The 22,797-nt window shown below is 41.8% G+C and overlaps 1 protein-coding gene across 1 annotated transcript in view; it reads left to right on the top strand.

Moving 5' to 3' along the window:
- Positions 1–1,851: 1,851 nt before the first annotated feature.
- The window catches only part of LOC139372588 (choline transporter-like protein 4), a 38,996-nt gene continuing 18,050 nt past the window's right edge, over positions 1,852–22,797 (top strand). The window contains exons 1-6 of the mRNA XM_071112331.1: positions 1,852–1,971; positions 9,049–9,097; positions 19,458–19,531; positions 21,896–21,974; positions 22,266–22,365; positions 22,631–22,762. Of these exons, the coding sequence (XP_070968432.1) occupies positions 1,926–1,971; positions 9,049–9,097; positions 19,458–19,531; positions 21,896–21,974; positions 22,266–22,365; positions 22,631–22,762 (480 nt within the window). The 5' untranslated portion in view covers positions 1,852–1,925. The remainder of the gene's footprint in view (positions 1,972–9,048; positions 9,098–19,457; positions 19,532–21,895; positions 21,975–22,265; positions 22,366–22,630; positions 22,763–22,797) is intronic.

Consider the following 22,797-nt stretch of genomic DNA (forward strand, 5'->3'; position numbering starts at 1 on the left):
AAATAATGTTTTTGTACAGTGGCAAGAAATGTGAACCCTTTGGAATTACTTGGACTTCCTCATTGTCTGTTGTGACTTACAATTTGATCTGATCTTAATCTATGACCATTCAGTCTGCTTAAACTAATAATACACCTTGTGAACATTCAGTGTAGGGTGGAAAATGTATGTGAACCCTTGGTTTTAATAACTGGTTGACCCTACTTTGGCAGCAATAACCTCAACCAAACGTTTTCTGTAGTTGTGGATCAGACCTGCACAACGGTCAGGAGGAATTTTGGACCATTCCTCTCTGCAAAACTTTAAGTTCAACAATATTCTTGATTTCTGGTGTGAATGGCTCTCTTGAGGTCATGCCACAGCATCTCAATCGGGTTGAGGTCAGGACTCTGACTGGGCCACTCCAGAAGAACATATTTTCCTTTCTGCTGATTTACTTCTGTGTTGTGAGGAGTTGTCCTGTTGAGCTTCAATTGGTGGACAGAGCCTTACATTCTCCTGCCAAATGTCTTGATAAACTTGGGAATTCATTTTTCCGTCAGAGCAAGCTGTCCAGTTCCTGAGGCAGCAAAGAAGCTCCAAAACATGATGTTCCCTTCACCATACTTTACAGTTGGGATGATGTTGGTGTGCTGTGCCTTTTTATTCTCCACACATGGTGTTTTGTGTTCCTTCCAAACAACTCACCTTAGTTTAATCTTTCCACAGAATATTTTGCCAGTAGCGCTGTGGAACATCCAGATGCTCTTTTGCGAACTTCAGACGTGCAGCAATGTTTTTTCCATGGTGTCCTCCCATGAACACCATTCTTGTTAAGTGTTTTACATATTGCAGACTCAGAGATGTTGGCATGTCTTTAGCTGACACTCCAAGATTCTTCTTAACCTCATTGAGCATTCTGCGCTGTGCTCTTGCAGTCATCTTTGCAGGATGGCCACTCCTACAGAGAGTAGCAACAGTATTGAACTTTCTCCATTTATAGACAATTTGTCTTACCATGGACTGATAAACTGCAAGGCTTTTAGAGATACCATTGTAACCCCTTTCCAGCTTCATGCATGTCAACAATTCTTAATCTTGGGTCTTCTGAGACCCAGGGAATGCTTCTTGTGAATAGCAAACTTAAACTTTGTGTGAGCTTTTTATAGGGCAGGGCAGCTCTAACCAACATCTCTAATCTTGTCTCATTGATTGTACTCATTGATTGTTAGCTGACTCCTGACTCCAATTAGCTTTTAGAGAAGTTATTAGCTTAGGGGTTCACATACTTTTTCCAACCTACACTGTGAATGTTTAAATGATGTATTCAATACAGACAAGAAAAATACAATTTGTGTGTTATTAGTTGAAGCAGACTGTGTTTGTTGTTGTGACTTAGATGAAGATCAAATCTAATTTTACTGCCAATTTATACAGAAATCAAATTAATTCCAAAGGGCTCACATACTTTTTCTTGCCACTGTATGTCTCAAACATTATCATACACAATTTGATCATTTTGAACTGAAATGTCATCAGATGTGTTTGTTCAGCTATTTTAAATATAAATATATTATATAGGCATACAGCCAAATAATCAGGAAAAAAAGCAATTTAATTTACTACATGTAGGCCCATCAAACAGCCTGGGGGCATTTAGTAAAGGGAGGTCAAGGGGCGTGAATGTTACACCGCGCGTGCAGGCAGGTGCGCGTCACACAACAGGTGCGTTCGTGATGTCACAACCCTAGTTACTGGAGCTCGAGAGAGAAAGATTTATTCAACGCAAGTTTGCTTTTTCTGTGCATAAAGTGTAGGTAACACCTCTTTAAAACGTTGTTTTATACTTTTACATTTTTTTTAAATTAAACTTCGACTTGATTTACCTGGCAATTTAGACGTTTTACACGATTATAAACTAGTAGAGGTGGAGGGAAGGATTGAAAATGGGTAAAAACCTAAAGGAAGAGAACTCGGAGTCGTCGGAATATGGTGAGTTAATTTCACATCGCCCGTTACATTACCTGGATTAGTATTTGTCTAACCTCACAGAGTAGTGTCATATTTTTGTTAAATAAAAAATGTTTATTTGTCACTAGCCTAACCTATTTGCTTTTTTCCAGTTCCTTATGAGTAGTGACCCCTATTAGGCTTACCTCTCCAGAGGTGTCACATTTGGGTCTTTAGCCGATGGCGGCATATCTGAGTAGCCTAATAACAATGTGACATTGTCAATTGCTTATTATTCAAGATGTACAAATATACTGTATGTAGTTATAGGCAAAGTTAATTGTTTTCGTGACATTCAAAATGCAAATATATTATTGATTTATTTTACAGAAATACTTCAATCATATACATTTGGTTATTTAATATTTTACTCTGAAATATATTATTTATAAATAAACGCAGCAAAAAATCATTTAGAATTTTACATTTCAATCTGTGATTTAAAATCAATTTTCAGTAAGCATTACAGGCTACATCACATCAACTTTCTAACTCCGCTGAATACAACAGAAGGGCACTGATATTCTATGGCATGCCATTGCTTTCATGTAGGTTTTTGCATTAAATGGGGAAATTTAGAGGAGGAAGTTTGAATATTCATTGTATGAAAAATCTGTTTTGTTGTGAGGCATTCATTCTCTGTCAGTCTTCTGTGAGTTGTGGTGTTCCTACGGAACCATGTTTTACATATGTCCATCTCTGGGAGTGCCTGTGTATAAAGGCTCACTGCCTTAGTGTGTCTTATTACCTGTCCACCTTACTCAAGGGTTGTATCCCAAATTGCACCCTTTATGGTGTACTGCTTTTGACCAGGACCCATAGGGCCGTTTGGGACATACTCCAGTTTTTTGCACGAGATGAATGGAGTCTATTGACAGTCTGGAAGTTTTGAAACAGTACCTGGATGCTTGTCTAAACAAATTAAGTTTGCGTAGAGAGCAAGAGGAGACAGGAGAGTAAACGTCATGGGTAAATGAGCAGCAAGTTAACCAAAGTAAAGGCCAGGGCCCATATCCACAAAATGTCTCAGAGGCTAAACTTATCCTAGACCCTGGTATTCAAAAAGCCACTCCATGTAAATTCAGCTGCCTCTTGGATAAGTAAAGGCCCCAGTGTCCAGTCTGTCCATCCTGTTTGCTATGTTTGACACCCCTGCTCTAGACTGTGTGGTTAATACTGAAAAACCTACAATAATGGCCTGCTAATCATTGACCAGTCATTAGTGCGAGGTGAGCCAGGCCTAAGCGCAAAGAACGTTGGAGAACCAAGTTTGAAAGGCAATGATTCAACTACACAAAGACCACACTAGTTTGAACACTTCTGCTGCTTTTAGGAATATAGTTACAAAGGTGCTGGACCTAGTCTGGTTTTTGTTCATGTGAGATTCTGTTAGAACAACAACATGTCTCTGAGGTCACCTGTGTCATCAATTTTTTTAGCGGCGCTATCAGGTTATAATTATTTATTAGTAATATTTAGCTACATCTCCACAAAATAGTGAACTGAGAAAAGGAATGGGTGATGGAAGATGAGGCTAGCTACTGTATATCCTTGTAGTGGGGATACATATTTGATATATATGCATATTATATAGACCTCACATGTGATCTAAGCAATTAGCCCATTAAATGAATTATCTGACTCCAAAAGATAATACAGCAATATGTCAGATTTACGGTTCATCAAATATTATGTGTTTAGCTGATCAGGGTCATGAGATTTTTACATATCAAAGGCAGATATTTCATTGTAAAATGAATTAATTCACATAAGGCATAAAGCTTAATTTACAAGGCAATACTGACATTAAAAAAGCATTATTCTACCATATACAGTAAGTCAAAAGTTTGGACACACCTACTCATTCCTGGGTTTTTTATATTTACTATGTTATGTTTACTATATTTCTTTATATTTACTATTTTCTACATTGTAGTATAATAGTGAGACATCAAAACTAAACTCAGCAAAAAAATAAACGTCAACTGAGTTTATTTTCAGCAAACTTAACATGTGTAAATATTTGTATGAACATAACAAGATTCAACAACTGAGACATAAACTGAACAAGTTCCACAGACATGTGACTAACAGAAATTGAATAATGTGTCCCTGAACAAGGGGGGGGGGGGTCAAAAGTAACAGTCAGCATCTGGTGTGGCCACCAACTGCATTAAGTGCTGCAGTGCATCTCCTCCTCATGGACTGCACCAGATTTGCCAGTTCTTGCTGTGAGATGCTACCCCGCTCTTCCACCAAGGCACCTGCAATTTTCCGGACATTTCTGGGGGGGAATGGCCCTAGCTCTCACCCTCCGATCCAACAGGTCCCAGATGTGCTCAATGGGATTGAGATCCGGGCTCTTCGCTGGCCATGGCAGAACACTGACATTCCTGTCTTGCAGGAAATCACGCACAGAACGAGCAGTATGGCTGGTGGCATTGTCATGCTGGAGGGTCATGTCAGGATGAGCCTGCAGGAATGGTACCACATGAGGGAGGAGGATGTCTTCCCTGTAACGCACAGCGTTGAGATTGCCCGCAATGACAACAAGCTCAGTCCGATGATGCTGTGAAACACTGCCCCAGACCATGACGGACACTCCACCTCCAAATCGATCCCGCTCCAGAGCACAGGCCTCGCTGTAATGCTTATTCCTTCGACGATAAACGCGAATCCGACCATCACCCCTGGTGAGACAAAACCGTGGCTCGTCAGTGAAGGGCACTTTTTGCCAATCCTGTCTGGTCCAGCGTCGACGGTGGGTTTGTGCCCATAGGCAACGTTTTTGCTGTTGATGTCTGGTGAGGACCTGCCTTACAACAGGCCTACAAGCCCTCAGTCCAGCCTCTCTCAGCCTATTGCGGACAGTCTGAGCACTGATGGAGGGATTGTGCGTTCCTGGTGTAACTCGGGCAGTTGTTGTTGCCATCCTGTACCTGTCCCGCAGGTGTGATGTTCGGATGTACCGATCCTGTGCTGGATCCTTGTTACATGTGGTCTGCCACTGCGAAGACGATCAGCTGTCCGTCCTGTCTCCCTGTAGCGCTGTCTTAGGCGTCTCACAGTACGGACATTGCAATTTATTGCCCTGGCCACATCTGCAGTCCTCATGCCTCCTTGCAGCATGCCTAAGGCACGTTCACGCAAATGAGCAGGGACCCTGAGCATCTTTCTTTTGTTGTTTTTCAGAGTTCGTAGAAAGGCCTCTAGTGTCCTAAGTTTTCATTACTGTGACCTTAATTTCCTACCGTCTGTAAGCTGTTAGTGTCTTAACGATCGTTCCACAGGTGCATGTTCATTTGAACAAGCATGGGAAACAGTGTTTAAACCCTTTACCATGAACATCTGTGAAGTTAAGTCGTAAAAATCCAAATAACTTTGAAAGACAGGGTCCTGAAAAGGGATGTTTCTTTTTTTGCTGAGTTGGCCTGGCTCGCAGTCGGCGTTCCAATTCATCCCGAGGGTGTTCGATTGGAGTTGAGATCAGGGCTCTGTGTAGGCCAGTCAAGTACTTCCACACTTTGTGCGTAGGGGCATTGTCATGCTGAGACAGGAAAATGTTTGGAAGTTTGAAGCACAGAATCGTCTAGAATGTCATTGTATGCTGTAGTGTTAAGATTTCCCGTCACTCGAACGAAGGGGCCAATCCCGAACCCTATCCCGACAGTAGCGTTTTCCTGGCCTCCGCCAAACCCAGATTCGTCCGTCAGACTTACAAATGGTGAAGCGTGATTCATCACTCCAGAGAACACGTTTCCACTGCTTCAGAGTCCGATGGTGGCGAGCTTTACACCACTCCAGCCGACGATTGGCATTGTGCATGATCTTAGGGTTGTGTGCGGCTGCTCGGCCATGGAAACTCATTTCAGGAAGCTCCTGACGAACAATTCTTGTGCTGACGTTGCTTCCAGAGGTCGTTTGGAACTCAGTAGTGAGTGTTGCAACCGAGGACAGACCATTTTGCGCTATGCGCTTCAGTACTAGGCTGTCCCGTTCTGAGAGCTTGTGTGGACTACCATTTAGCGGCTGAGCCATTGTTGCTCCTAGACGTTTCCACTTTGCATAACAGCACTTACATTTGACCAGGGCAGCTCTAGCAGGGCAGACATTTTACTTTTGGAAAGATGGCATCCTATGATGCTACCATGTTGAAAGTCACTGAGCTCTTCAGAAAGGCTATTAAAACTGCCAATGTTTGTCTATGGAGATTGCATGGCTGTGTGCTCAATTTTATACACCTGTCAGCAACATGTGTGGCTTAAATAGCTGAATCCACTAATGTGAAGGAGTGTCCACATACACTATATATACAAAAGTATCTGCTGATATACTGTTTTACAAAGGGGAAATTAAAGTGTCATTTTTCCACAAAGAGTTCTCATAAATTGTCATCCCAAAGAGCAACTGTCCAAGAAATATGCTTCAGATGTTGATTTCTTACATTGACAATAATGACATCACGAAAATGCCTGCAAATGTTAAAATAAGCATGCGATATCCTGATATTCAATAAATAGGGAATCTGCAGGTACTGATTTTATAATGGTGAAAGGCTAATATTTGACGATAATATTGGTGAACCGATATACCTGTCAGGCTCTAAATTGGACCAAAAAAATGTGGTGATTCTTTTACGTCACCGCTCTATCCAAAGTCGAGCCAAATGAATTGAAATCACCTACAGACATACACATTGTTTGGGCCTTTAATATTAGTAAAAATGCCCTTACGACTGAGGTTCAAGTTTTGTAGGGTCCAAACATTTATATTCTTTATGGGATCAGACGGTGGTAAAAAGCAGGGAGTATAAACACGACATCAGGAAAGGGTCACTGCCAGTCAGTTTCCAGGTTGTGATTTGCCCTAAACAGACAGCCTTGTATTCTACTGTAATCTGATATTCATTTATAGCCGGCAATGAGGCAGAGGAACAGGTTTCTTTGTTTGGGGGCAAGCAAATCGAGTCTCTGACTTCGTGTACAAGGCTTAGCTGAAAATGCAGTGGATGCTATATTGAATATTCTATTAGATGTTTATGGTTATGTGTATTCTGTCAGTTGGAAGCCAACTGCATGCCTCAGTCTAAATCTTTCATACAGTAGGCCTTGTACTTAGTAGCCGCAAAACAAACAGTATGATTGTCAATATCCTATACCTTTTATTGTGTACTCACTACAAAGCTTCAGTTTTCACTAATCTCCATGAAGTTGTTACTAAAACATTGAGCTTCCATAAAACAGGTTTAGTAGGTATATAAGATGTAAAGGTTTCGTCCGATAAGTTAATAGGGAATATATTAAGTCAATTAAGCATGATTCATTTATTTGATATTTAGTGCTTTTTAGATTATACCGCAGTGTGAGACATTGTAGGCCATGGACCTAATGAACAGGCCTACATTGTAATGTAATTTCACTAACTCTAAGCCATAGATGCTGACTTCTTTGTAGACATGCTTCCAATCAGTGAATGGTGTAATGTCCAACTAGACTTGGGCTGATACTTTATCCTATAGTAGCCTAATTGAAATAAACAAAAATAAACAGCACGCTCAACTGCATATTCCTTGGACAGAAGTGCAAGGTTCAACAGGTGCTGTATCTTTAATTTGTCATTTTATGAAGGCATTTTATTCTGGGATTTCGATTGGTTTATTGTGAGGAGTCTATGAGACCAAGAACAACATCTCTTAGAAATGTTTGGCTTGCTAAGTAGAATATAAACCAAGCAAAGGTAATTGCTTACTGTGATAAGGGGAATGTTGTCCATTTTGAGTAGGGCTTTGACGATATCCGTATCGTAATAATTTTTCCGTTGCAAAAATGAAAACACGAAGCAGATCCAACTCTTGTGGTCCTTTTTTAAATACCTGCTGTATGTAAATAGTGTGTTCTATAGCTTGGAAAATAAACACATTTAAAATAAAACATTTAACTAGGCAAGTCATTTAAGAACAAATTCTTATTTACAATGACGGCCTACCCCACCCAAACCCCTAACGCTGGGCCAATTGTGCACCGCCCTATGGGACTCCCAATCGCGGCCGGTTGTGGTACAGCCTTGAGGTGTAGTGACACCTCTAGTACTGAGATGCAGTGTTTAGACCGCTGCGCCACTCAGAGCCCTATAAATAAATTACTCTGGATGACAACATAATGATCTTTGTTTCTAACATTAGGGCTGTTTTGGTTCCTTGCCACGATACTAACGTGCAAAGTGATACTGGTTTTGTCCCGGCCCTAGTTGTGAGTGACCATGACACACAGGGTTTCAGTGGAAAATGTCTGATGGAATATTTTTGGGAGATCCCTTTCAAAAGTCACTGCTCTGCTTTGAGCCTAGTCCCTCCATCTTTGAATTCAAATTCAATTCAAATCTCCCTTATCACATACTGCCCATTCTTTTTAGTTTAAGGCTACCTTACTTTTAAGGAATGCATAAAAACATTGACTTATGCAATGTAGAGATTAAAAGAGAAGAATGATGAAAGATGTATATCTTAATAATTCTATTTCACCATATCTTGCTCTCTATTTTTCTTCATTGGCCAACTCTTAAGAGTTGCCCTAGTGTTCCAGAAAGTGACTCTAAGCAATGTAATTCCCGTAACCCAATCATCATCACCCCCAAAACTCTCCAGTGTATGTACAGATTGTTCGACCTATAAAGATGTGTCAAGGTCTTATTGTTTTTGCTACATTTCCTCCTCCTCAAGCGGAAGACTGTCGCTCTTCAACTCGATGAGTTGCATACTAACAAAGGCCACTCTCGCTGCATAGCAACACCCCCCCCCGCCCTCAACGAACCCTCAAACTCACAGACACGCAATTCTCTCCATAGACTTTCATGCACAGTGGAGCTCTTTTGAATATCAATGCAAATTGCCATTACCGAGAGATGTTTTCCCTATGTATTCGATCTGATCTGTGTAATGTGTAAACAAGGAACTAACACACTGCTATCAGGTGTTTGTGTTAAACACATGATGTAAATACCTTCAGAAAAGATATTTTAATTCTGTTATTGACCCATTATCTCACTGCCTTTTCTTTTCAGGGGAACCTGCTCAGTATGACCCCACCTTCAATGGACCTGTTCGGAAAAGGTAGCCTTTTCCACTAATTCTCTTTCAATTCAATTTCAATTTAAGGGGCTTTATTGGCATGGGAAACATATTTTCATTGCCAAAGCAAGTGAAATAAATCCAATTTTATTAGTCACAAATGCTTACTTATGAGCCCCTAACCAAAAATGCAGTTAAAAAAAATATGGATAAGAATAAGAAATAAAAGTAACAAGTAATTAAAGAGTAGCAGAAAAATAACAATAGCGAGACTATATACAGGGGGGGTACCGGTACAGAGTCAATGTGCGGGTGCACTGGTTAGTTGAGGTAATATGTACAGAGTTTTATTAAAAGGAGATGATAACAACAGAGAGTAGTAGTGGTGTAAAGGGGGGGGGGGGGGTCAATGCAAATAATCTGGGTAGCCATTTGATTAGGTGTTCAGGAGTCTTATGGCTTGGGTGCTCTGGTACCGCTTGCTGTACGATAGCAGAGAGAACTGTCTATGACTTGGGTGGCTGGAGTCTTTGACAATTTGTAGGTCCTTCCTCTCACACCGCCTGGTATAGCGGTCCTGGATGGCAGGAAGCTTGGCCCCAATGATGTACTGGGCTGTTCACACTACCCTCTGTAGTGCCTTGCGGTCGGAGGCCGAGCAGTTGCCATACCAGGCAGTGATGCAACCAGTCAAGATGCTCTCGATGGTGCAGCTGTAGAACCTTTTGAGGATCTGAGGATCCATGCCAAATCTTTTCAGTCTCTTGATGGGGAATAGGTTTTGTTGTGCCCTCTTCACAACTGTCTTGGTGTGCTTGGACCATGTTAGTTTGTTGGTGATGTGGACACCAAGGAACTTGAAGCTCTCAACCTGCTCCACTACAGCCCCGTCGATGAGAATAGGGGCGTGCTCGGTCCTCTTTTTCCTGTAGTCCACAATCATCTCCTTTGTCTTGATGACGTTGAGGGAGAGGTTTTTGTCCTGGCACCACATGGCCAGGTCTCTGCCCTGTCTCATCGTTGTCAGTGATCAGGCCTACCATTGTTGTGTCATCGGAAAACTTAATGATGGTGTTGGAGCTGTGCCTGGCCGTGCAGTCATGAGTGAACAGGGAGTACAGAAGGGGACTGAGCACGCACCCCTGAGGGGCCCCTGTGTTGAGGATCAGCGTGGTGGATGTGTTGTTATCTACCCTTACCACCTGGGGGTGGCCTGTCAGGAAGTCCAGGATCCAGTTGCAGAGGGAGGTGTTTAATCTCACTGTCCTTAGCTTATTTATGAGCTTTGAGGGCACTATGGTGTTGAAGGCTAAGCTGTAGTCAATTAATAGCATTCTCACATCCTTTTGTCCAGTTGGGAAAGTGTGCAATAGAGATTGCATAATCTGCGGATCTGTTAGGGCGGTATGCAAATGGAAGTGGGTCTAGGGTTTCTGGGATAATGGCATTGATATGAGCCATGACCTGCCTTTCAAAGCACTTTATGGCTACAGATGTGAGTGCTACGCGTCGGTAGTCATTTTGGCAGGTTACCTTCGTGCACAGACACTATGGTGGTCTACTTAAAACATGTTGGTATTACAGACTCAAACAGGGAGAGGATGAAAATGTCAGTGAAGACACTTGCCAGTTGGTCAACGCGTGCTCGCAGTACACGTCCTGGTAATCCATCTGGCCCTGCGGCCTTGTGAATGTTGACCTGTTTAAAGGTCTTAATCACATCGGCTACGGAGAGCGTGATCACACAGTCGTCCGGAACAGCTGATGCTCTCATGCATGTTTCAGTGTTATTTGCCTCGAGCTAAAATAGACGAGCTAAAATATAAGTATTTGAGCTCATCTGGTAGGCTTGTGTCACTGGGCAGCTCTCAGCTGTGCTTCTCTTTGTAGTTTGTAATGGTTTGCAAGCCCTGCCACATCCGATGAGCGTCAGAGCCTGTGTAGTACGATTCGATCTTGGTCCTGTATTGACACTTTGCCTGTTTGATGGTTCGTCGGAGGACATAGCAGGATTGCTTATAAGCTGGGTTAGAGTCTGGGATAGAGTCCCACTTCTTGAAAGCGGCAGCTCTTGCCTTTAGCTAAGTGCAGATGTTGCCTGTAATCCATGGCTTCTGGTTGGGGTTTGTACTTACGGTCACTGGGGACAACGTCATTGATGCACTTATTGATGAAGCCAATGACTGATGTGGTGTACTCTTCAATGCCATTGGAGGAATCCCGGAACATATTCCAGTCTGTGCTAGCAAAAGTCCTGTAGCTTAGCAGCTGCTTCATCTGACCACTTTTTTATTGATATCGTCACTGGTGCTTTCTTCTTTAATTTTGCTTGTAAGGAGGAATCAGGAGGATAGAATTATGGTCAGATTTGCCAAATTTAGGGTGAGGGAGAGCTTTGTATGCATCTCTGTGTGTGGAGTATAGGTGGTCCAGAGTTGTTTTTCCCCTCTGGTTGCACATTTAACATGCTGGTAGGAATTTGGTAAAACTGATTTAAGTTTCCCTGCATTAAAGTCTCCGGCTACTAGGAGCGCCGCCTCTGGGTGAGCGTTTTCTAGTTTGCCTATGGCGGAATACAGCTCATTCAATGCTGTCTTAGTGCCAGCCTCTGAATGTGGTGGTATGTGAACAGCTAAAATAGGTAGGTAGATATTGTGGTCTACAGTTTATCATGAGATACTCTACATCAGACGATCAATAGCTCGAGACTTCCTTAGATATTGTGTACCGGCTGTTATTTACAAAAATACATAGTCCGCCGCCCTTTGTCTTACCAGAGGCTGCTGTGCTATCCTGCCGGTACAGCTTATAACCAGCCAGCTGTATGTTCATAATGCCGTCATTCAGCCACAGCTCCTTGAAGCATAGGATATTAGTTTTGAATATGCCGTTTAATCTTCTGCGTAGGTCATCGATTTATTCTTCAAAGATTGCACGTTTGCTAGCAGAATGGAAGGAAGTGGGAGTTTATTCGATCGCCTACGAATTCTCAGAAAGCAGTCCACTGTCACCCTTTTTCTCTGCCTTCTCTTCACGCAAATCACTGGGATCTGGGCCTGTTCCCAAGAAAGCAGTATATCGTTCGCGTTGGGCTGATCAGACTCGTTAAAGGGAAAAAAAGGATTCTGCCAGTCGGTGGTGAGTAATCGCAGTCCTGATGTCCAGAAGTTATTTTCGGTCATAAGAGACGGTAGCAGCAGCATTATGTACAAAATAATAAAAACTAAGTTAAAACAAAAAACAGTTGTTTGGGGACACGTATAACGTCTGTCTGCCTTCTTCTCTGGCGCCATTTTATTATTTATAAACAAAAGTGAAATAAACAATAAAAATTACACTCACAAAAGAATAAAAACATTTCTAATGTCATTATGTGCAAATAGTTAAAGTACGAAAGGGAAAATAAATAAACATAAATCTAGGTTGTATTTACAATGGTGTTTGTTCTTCGTTGGTTGCCCTTTTCTTGTGGCAACAGGTCACACATCTTGTTGCTGTGATTTTGCACACTGGTATTTCACCCAATAGAGATGAGAGTTTATCAAAATTGGATTTGTTTTCAAATTCTTTGCGGGTCTGTGTAATCTGAGGGAAATATGTGACTATGGTCATACATTTGGCAGGTCGTCAGGAAGTGCAGCTCAGTTTCCACCTAATTTTGTGGGCAGTGTGCGCATAGCCTGTCTTCTCTTGAGAGCCAGGTCTGCCTTCGGCTGCCATTCTCAATAGCAAGGCTATGCTCACTGAGTCTATACATAGTCAAAGATTTCCTTAATTTTGGGTCAGTCACAGTGGTCAGGTATTCTGCCACTGTGTACTCTCTGTTCAGGGCCAAATAGTCTTCTAGTTTGCTCTGTTTTTTTTGTGAAATCTTTCCAATGTGTCAAGTAATTCTCTCTTTGTTTTCTCATGATTTGGTTGGGTCTAATTGTGTTGCTGACCTGGGGCTCTGTGGGGTCTTTTTGTGTTTGTGAACAAAGCCCCAGGACCAGCTTGCTCAGGGGTTCTTTGCCATGTTAATTTCTCTGTAGGTGAGGGCTTTGTTATGGAATGTTTGGAAATCGCTTCCTTTTAGGTGAGTGTAGAATTTAACGGCGCTTTTCTGGATTTGGATCATTAGCGGGTGATCGGCCTAATTCTTCTCTGAATGCATTATTTGGTGTTTTATGTTGTACACAGAGGATATTTTGGCAGAATTCTGCATGCAGTCTCAATTTGGTGTTTGTTCCATTTTGTGAATTCTTGGTTGGTGATCGGATCCCAGACCTCACAACTATAATGGGCAATGGGTTCTATAACTGAAATTAAATTCAAGTATTTTTTTTAGCAAGATTGGTATATCAGATTTTATGTTCCTTTTGATGGCATAGAAGGCACTTATTGCCTTGTCTCTCAGATTGTTAACAGCTTTGTGGACGTTCCCTGTGGCGCTGATGTTTAGGCTGAGCTATGTATCGTTTTCTGTGTGCTCTAGGGAAACGGTGTCTAGATGGAATTTGTATTCATGGTCCTGGCAACTGGACCTTTTTTGGAACACCATTATTTTTTATCTTACTGAGATTTACTGTCAGGGCCCAGGTCTGACAGAATCTGTGCAGAAGATCTAGGTGCTGCTGTATGCCCTCCTTGGTTGGGGACAGAAGCACTAGATCATCAGCAAACAGTAGACATCAGATTTTATATAGTAAGGTAAGGCCGTGTGCTGCACTGTTCTAGTGCCCTCACCAATTAGTTAATGTATATGCTGAAGAGGGTGGGGCTTAAGCCGCATCCCTGTCTCACCCCCGGCAATGTGGAAAGAAATGTGTGTGTTTGCCAATTTTAACCTCACACTTGTTGTTTGTGTATATTACTTTTATAATGTATGTTTTTCACCCAACACCACTTTCCATTCATTTGTATAGCAGACCCTCATGCCATATTGAAATCAACAAAGCATGAGACTGCCTTTGTTTTGGTTTGTTTGTCAATTAGGGTGTGCAGGGTGAATACGTGGTCTGTCGAACGGTAATTTGGAAAAAAGCCAATTTGACATTTGCTCAGTACATTGTTTTCGCTGAGGAACTGTCTGCTGTTAATGATAATGCAGCGGATTTTCCCAGGGTTGCTGTTGACGCATATCCCACGGTAGTTATTGGGGTCAAATTTGTCTCCACTTTTGTGGATTGGGATGACCAGTCCTTGGTTCCAAATATTGGGGGATATGCCAAAGCTGAGGATGATGTTAAAGAGTTTAAGTATAGCCAATTGGAATTTGTAGTCTGTATATTTTATAATTTCATTTAGGATGCCATAAACCCCACAGGCCTTTTTGGATTGGAGGGTTTATATTTTGCTCTATATTTTGTTTTGTTCATTCAATGTCATTGAAGAATCCAGTGGGTTCTGGTAGTCTTTAATCTCTCTAGGCTTGATGGGACGCTACCGTCCCATCTGACCAACATTCAGTGAAAGCGCAGGGCGCCAAATAATTCTGTAGTTTGAATAAATATTTAACATTCTTGAAAATACACATGCAATATGTTAAAATACAGCTTAACTTCTTGTTAATCCAGCCATGGTGTCAGATTTCAAAAAGGCTTTACGGTGAAAGCAAACATGCGATTTATCTGAGGACAGCACCCCATCAAACAAACACAGACAATCATATTTCATCCCGCCAGGCGTGACACAAAACTCAGAAATAACTATATAATTCATGCCTTTGAAGAGCTTCTTCTGTTGGCACTCCAATATGTCCCATAAACATCACAAATGGCCCTTTTGTTCGATTAATTATGTCGTTATATCTCCAAAATGTCAATTTATTTGGCACGTTTGATACAGAAAAACACTGGTTCCAACTCGCGCAACATGACTACAAAATATCTAATAAGTTACCTGTAATCTTTGTCCAAACATTTAAAACAACTTTCCTAATACAACTTTAGGTATTTTTTTTAACGTAAATAATCGATAACATTTAAAACGGGATAATTAGCGGATAAAAACTAAGTGGAGCGAGCTTTCAGGTCGTGCGCCCCAACCACAACAGCACTCTAGACTCGACCCTCGTTCTGAACAGCCCTACTTCTTCATTTCTCAAAGGAAAAACATAAAGTTTCTAAAGACTGTTTGACATCCAGTGGAAGCGATAGGAACTGCAAGCAAGTGTCTTAGAAATCTACATCCACATAGAAAACCCATTGAAAACACTGTCACCTCAACAAAACAAAAAAATCCTGGATGGTTTGTCCTCGGGGTAAGTAAGGTCTGTTATACTCATACATCATTCAAACAGTTTTAGAAACTTCTGTGTTTTCTATACAAATCTACTAATACTATGCATATCCTAGCAGTTTACTTTGGGCATGCTTTTCATCCGGACGTGAAAATACCACCCCCCGCCTAGAGGTTAATAGTTGATTCTAATATTTGTATTTGATCATGTATATGTTTTTGCTGTTTGTTCTTTGTTATATAGACAAAATGATCAGAGAAGTGGTTTATCCATACAGCTCAGTTTTGGATTGACAACTCTTTGTGTTTGTTTAGAGTTTTCCAATTTTCCCAGAAGTGGTTCAATTCTATGGATTCTTCAATTACATTGAGCAATTACATTTTAAGATTTGATAGAGAAGCTGAGAGGTCAAAACCTGTTTAGGTTTTCTACCTCCAAATGTATACCTTCACTATTACAGTGAAACATTTTGTCTAGGAAATTGTCTAGAAGGGATTGAATATGTTGTTGCCTAATAGTTTTTTGGTAGATTTTCACACTACTTTCCTTCTATCTATAGCATTTCTTAATATTATTCATTTCCATTTGCTTTGATGCATCATGATTCAGCATAGCTTTGTTCAAGGACTGTGATTTTTCTGTGATCTGAGACTCTGGGTTGAGGTCTGATAAAATAGTCTACAATACTACTGCGAAGAGATGAGCTATAGGTGTACCTACCATAGAAGTCCTCTCGAAGCCTACCATTGACTATGTAGATACCCAGCGTCCGACAGAGCTGCAGGAGTTGTGACCCGTTTTTGCTGGTTATATTGTCGTAGTTGTCTAGGGAGGTACAGTGGGGCAAAAAAGTATTTAGTCACCCACCAATTGTGCAAGTTCTCCCACTTAAAAAGATGAGAGGCCTGTAATTTTCATCATAGGTACACTTCAACTATGACAGACAAAATGAGAAAAAAAATCCAGAAAATCACATTGTAGGATTTTTAATGAATTTATTTGCAAATTATGGTGGAAAATACGTATTTGGTCAATAACAAAAGTTTATCTCAATACTTTGTTATATACCCTTTGTTGGCAATGACAGAGGTCAAACGTTTTCTGTAAGTCTTCACAAGGTTTTCACACACTGTTGCTGGTATTTTGGCCCATTCCTCCTTGCAGATCTCTACTCTAGAGCAGTGACGTTTTGGGGCTGTTGCTGGGCAACATGGACTTTCAACTCCCTCCAAAGATTTTCTATGGGGTTGAGATCTGGAGACTGGCTAGGCCACTCCAGGACCTTGAAATGCTTCTTACGAAGCCACTCCTTCGTTGCCCGGGCGTTGTGTTTGGGATCATTGTCATGCTGAAAGACCATCCACGTTTCATCTTCAATGCCCTTGCTGATGGAAGGTTTTCACTCAAAATCTCACGATACATGGCCCCATTCATTCTTTCCTTTACATGGATCAGTCGTCCTGGTCCCTTTGCAAAAGAACAGCCCCAAAGCATGATGTTTCCACCCCCATGCTTCACAGTAGGTATGGTGTTCTTTGGATGCAACTCGGCAGTTGAGTTGAGTTTTTACCAAAAAGTTATATTTTGGTTTCATCTGACCATATGACATTCTCCCAATCTTCTTCTGGATCATCCAAATGCTGTCTAGCAAACTTCAGACGGGCCTGGACATGTACTGGCTTAAGCAGGGGGACATGTCTGGCACTGCAGGATTTGAGTCCCTGGTGGTGTAGTGTGTTGTTACTTTCGTCCCAGCTCTCTGCAGATCATTCACTAGGTCCCCCCGTGTGGTTCTGGGATTTTTGCTCACCGTTCTTGTGATTCTTTTGACCCCACGGGGTGAGATCTTGCGTGGAGCCCCAGATCGAGGGAGATTATCAGTGGTCTTGTATGTCTTCCATTTCCTAATAATTGCTCCCACAGTTGATTTCTTCAAACCAAGCTGCTTACTATTGCAGATTCAGTCTTCCCAGCCTGGTGCAGGTCTGCAATTTTGTTTCTGGTGTCCTTTGACAGCTCTTTGGTCTTGGCCATAGTGGAGTTTGGAGTGTAACTGTTTGAGGTTGTGGACAGGTGTCTTTTATACTGATAACAAGTTCAAACAGGTGCCATTAATACAGGTAACGAGTGGAGGACAGAGGAGCCTCGTAAAGAAGAAGTTACAGGTCTGTGAGAGCCAGAAATCTTGCTTGTTTGTAGGTGACCAAATACTTATTTTCCACCATCATTTGCAAATAAATTCATTAAAAATCCTACAATGTGATTTTCTGGATTTTTTTTCTCATTTTGTCTGTCATAGTTGAAGTGTACCTATGATGAAAATTACAGGCCTCATCTTTTTAAGCGGGAGAACTTGCACAATTGGTGGCTGACTAAATACTTTTTTTGCCCCTCTGTATATGGGGGAGGGAATGATGTCACCTCCAGGTAAGTGTTTGTCCCCCTGTGTGCTAAGGGTGTCAGGTTTTTGTCCATTTCTGGCATTTAGGTCGCCACAGACTAGTACATGTCCCTGGGCCTGGAAATTGTTGATCTCCCCCTCTAGGATAGAGAGGCTGTCATTGTTAAAGTATGGGGATTCTATTAGGGGGATATAGGTAGCACACAAGGACATTTTTTTTCTCTGAGATCATTTCTAGCCAGATGTGAAATGATCCTGTTTTGACTATTTTAATTTGAGTGGGTTAGGTCTGCTCTATACCAAATGACCATACCCCATGAGTCTCTTCCCTGTTTCACACCTGGTAGTTTGGTGGATGGGATGCTGTGGTCTGGGTGTAGGTCCTCTTGGTGTCGGTTCTCTCGGTGCAGGTCCTTCGGGAGGGAGTCTTGCAGGTCTGGGAGGGTGTCTCGCTGGTCTGGACAGGGTGTCCGTTGCTCATGTGTGTGATGCTGGGGCTATGGTTCGAGGGTGACGTCCTTCAGGGTCCTGGCAAAAGTTGAGATTGCTGCCTTGTAGAGGTGGACCTGGTTGTAAAGGCTAGGGTGGAGTGGTGGGCCAGGTAGACATTAGCTTTTGAGGCACAGTCTCGCAAAATGCTTGCATTCACTCGCTGTATGGTGGCAGGGTGAACGTTTTTTCAAGGTAGCAGGGAGGAAGGAGATCACCACTTGTGTGTTTGGGAAAGTGGAAGAAGCTTTTTCAACCCTAATCTGTTCTCTGACAGCTCCAGGACAGCTCTAGGGCATGCCTAGTGTTTGGGCACCAGAGTTTAGCCACTTTATGTTTGGGAAAAAGTTTGTCCTCTTGAATGCATTTGCCATTTTGAGTCAATGAGGAGCACAATCTCTAGCTTTGTGTTCTTAGTGGATGTGTGGGGGTTTGTCAAGAGGGCTATCAGGGGAGCTGACAGGGGGGCTGATAGGAGGGGGTGGGTTGTCTGTTGGGTTGGTGGGTCCTGTGTTGTCTGTCCCGTTATGGTCCGTGTCTGAGGTGGGCTGTTCTGCTGGCTTCTCTGGGGGAGTGTCCTGGGCTGTGAAACTCCTGCCATTGTTGGGCTCAAGAGTTTTCACACATTTGACTTCACACTTCAGTGCTAATTGAAGATGCAGCCTGGTCTATTCTGTCCTATCAGCTTGGTAGCTTAGTATACTTATTTACTTAGTTTTATATAACAAAATTACCTATAGATTATTGTCATTTACTTTTTGGCTTCAAAGTAGCTTCAGACTGAATATTACTCGCTCTGTTTTGTGTTTGATGGTATTTCCAGGTTCCGCTGTGTTTCTTCTGCAGGTTTTGGTTTGTTAGAAGTTTTTTTTTTCTTGATAGTCCTTGGTAGTAATAGTCCATTCAGGTAATTTTGTCCAAAATTAAGGTTTTATGTATGGAATTTGGATTGACGGTTTTGATGTTGAGGTTAGTCCTTGTGGGAAAAAAAATGCAAGTTTATCTAAATTTATCCAACTATAATTCTATCTTTTTGCAGAAGAACTCAGGAGCCCCTGCGCTCACTACCTCTCTCTCAATAATTTTGTCTCTTGCCCTCTACAAGGCCTACAGAGCTTACCAAGCTACAAAGCCCCAACTACCACTATCTTTGTGTGCAAATTATCCATTGTATGTCTCAAGTGCCTTTCGTGGGCACACTTTCTGTCACACATTTTTCAGCCTGGGGGCATCTATGCCACATCAATGCTCAAAATCACTATGTGTGTCATTGTATTTCCATTCTCCCTCAGAGGCTGCACTGACATCATCTGCTGTGTTCTCTTCATTGTCGTTATCCTTGGCTACATGGCGGTGGGGATTTTGGGTAAGATGGGCCTTCTACGCACCCCTCACCTCTCACATTTTCTCTCTCACACACACATACTCATTCTGTATGTGTTGCTGTATTTTTTTTCTCTCTCTCGCTCAGCCTCTTTCGCTCTTTCTCTCACTATTAGATGATGTCTGATTCCTGGCATTATCTCTCTCTGGCTGTCAATCTCTCTTTATGACTCTTACATCCCTTTTGAAACTCAGGTGTCCTCGCCATAATGCCTTATGTAAATGTAGTATTTGCAGGCAGAACGCACAGTCCGGCCATGCTGGCTAAACAAAACAGTGACGTAATCACCCCAGTGACATAATCATCCCTTCCTGAATTCCAACAGCTCGTCAAATCGCCACTCACAAGTGAGAACAGCACCTCCATTTTCGAGAGTGCGCTGGTAACATAAGCTTGTTATTGGTTCTATGATTTTCTGACTTTTCTCCTCTTCAAAGTCTACCCTCACCTTTCTCTATAATTATAAGGTATCTCTATGGCCTTGATATTCTAATCCTTTTTGTCTTTCGGTCGAAAGGCCTCCCTCTCCTCTGACTCCCACCCAGAGTGGTTCCAAAGAGAAATTCCAAAGCAGAAGCTCACCCTCACCCACAACATCCATGACCTGTCATCAAACACATTCCAGCAGGCACTCACTCTGCTTTTTCTTGAGTCAATAGAGCTGCGTGATAAGGAGGTCATATGAATATATTGCCAATGTCAATAGCTTAGTATCTGATTAATGGGGAAGGATTTTGTGCATTGATTGGATATACAGTAGGCCTTTTATTGAAAGGAGGGAGGTAGTGGTTTAGTATATAAACCCAAATGAAGTAGTTGATGTCAATGAGCTTTGTACTCTACCTTTCTAAAGTTTGGGGTCACTTATAAATGTCCTTGTTTTCCATGAAAATATACATGAAATGAGTTTCAAAATGGATAGGAAATATATGTTGACAAGGTTATAAATAATTATTTTTAATTGAAATAATAGTGTCCTTCAAACTTTGCTTTTGTCAAAGGATCTTCCATTTTCAGCAATTACAGCTTTGCAGACCTTTGGCATTCTAGTTGTCAATTTGTTAAGATAATCTGAAGAGATTTCACCCAGTGTTTCCTGAAGCATCTCCCACAAGTTGGATTGGCTTGATGGGCACTTCTTTGCGTACCATACAGTCAAGCTGCTTCCACAACAGCTCAAAAGGGTTGAGATCCGGTGACTGTGCTGGCCACTCCATTTATAGACAAAATACCAGCTGACTGCTTCTTCCCTAAATAGTTATTGCATAGTTTGGAGCTGTGCTTTGGGTCATTGTTCTGTTGTAGGAGGAAATTGGCTCCAATTAAGCGCCGTCCACAGGGTATGGCATGGCGTCGCAAAATGGACTGATGGCCTTCCTCCTTCAAGATCCCTTTTGCCCTTTACAAATCTCCCACTTTACCACCATCAAAGCATGCCCAGACCATCACATTGCCTCTACCATGATTGACAGATGGCGTCAAGCACTCCTCCAGCATCTTTTCATTTTTTCTGCATCTCACGAATATTCTTCTTTGTGATCCGAACACCTGAAACTTAGATTTGTCTGTCCATAACACCTTTTTCCCAATCTTTCTCTGTCCAGTGTCTGTGATCTTTTGCCCATCTTTTTTATTGGCCAGTCTGAGATATGGCTTTTTCTTTGCAACTCAGCCTAGAAGACCAGCATCCCTGAGTCGCCTCTTCACTGTTGACGTTGATGTTTTGGTGTTTTGCGGGTACTATTTAATGAAGCTGCCAGTTGAGGACTTGTGAGGTGTATGTTTCTCAAACTAGACACTAATGTACTTGTCCTCTTGCTCAGTTGTGCACTGGGGCCTCCATCTTTCTATTCTAGTTAGAGCCAGTTTGCGCTGTTCTGTGAAGGGAGTAGTACACAGCGTTGTATGAGATCTTCAGTTTCTTGGCAATTTCTCGCATGGAATAGCCTTCATTTCTCAGAACAAGAATAGACTGATGATTTTCAGAAGAAAGGTCTTTGTTTCTGGCTATTTTGAGCCTGTAATTGAACCCACAAATGCTGATGCTCCAGATACTCAACTAGTCCAAAGAAGGCCAGTTTTGAACGTCAGTTTCCAGCTGCGCTAAAATAATTGCAAAAGGGTTTTCTAATTATCAATTAGTTTAATGGACAAAAAAAGCTTTTCTTTCAAGAACAAGGACATTTCTAAGTGACCCCAAACTTTTGAACGGTAGTGTATGTTAATTTGGTTGCCTTTGACAAATGTATGGGTCATTTGCCCTTGTATTCTTTGACTGTGGTAAATGTATTGGGGTCCCCACCACTCTGCTTAGATATTGATGTTTTGTTTTTATATTTCCACCAGCCTGGCTTTATGGTGATCCTCGACATGTCCTCTATCCACGGAACTCTACTGGAATGTTCTGTGGCATCGGGCCCAATAAGTAAGGACCTCTGCGGTCAGGAACTTGAAATCCTTTATGTACCAAGTATAATGTTATTCAGAAATTTAGAAGACTTGAGGCTATGTAATGTGAATTTACTAATCATGCATTTTTGCCATAAATGCAATGGATAAAAGTGGAAAATCTGGCCAATCCAGTCAGACATGTCATCTGGGTTAATAATTCATGCCTCACTATACAGTATATTGAACTGTCATTATATATTTCCTTCACAATGCATAGTTAGGATTCTGTGAGTACAATACAAACTGTTACATTGTCTTTTCCCAGAGCTCAACCCAGTGTGTTCTACTTTGACATACTGAAATGTGTCACATCAATCAACATCATGGCCGCCACCCTTAATGGGTTACAGTGCCCCACCACACAGGTACATTAACATCACACCATAATGTTCTAGTTTCTAAGGCTAATAGTAATAAGGAACTCTGTGCACATCTGCAATGTCCCAGTGTGTTCCTGGGTCAAATTGTATTTATATGTAATGTCTTCACCAACCCGTTCATACAAGTTCTCTTTTATTACATTTTTATTTGTATGAGGCCTTTTTCTTATGGTCATGTGTATCTGCATATCTGGGACAGGCATCAGGTTTCAGTCACAATGTGAATACCTCTTCATTCCTCACCCTGCAGGTGTGTGTGGAAAAGTGCCCAGATGTGTTCTGGGCTCTCAATCCTATTGCCTACTTACCGAATGCCAAGCCACAAGACTACTTCAACCAATCACTCTGCGTGCCATCCTTTGATCTAGCAGGAACTACACTGGTAAGTCCCATCCATTTGCTTGGAGCTAACTCTGC

The sequence above is a fragment of the Oncorhynchus clarkii genome, chromosome 18 (genome assembly GCF_045791955.1).
Source record: "Oncorhynchus clarkii lewisi isolate Uvic-CL-2024 chromosome 18, UVic_Ocla_1.0, whole genome shotgun sequence".
Classification (NCBI taxonomy): Eukaryota; Metazoa; Chordata; class Actinopteri; order Salmoniformes; family Salmonidae; genus Oncorhynchus; species Oncorhynchus clarkii.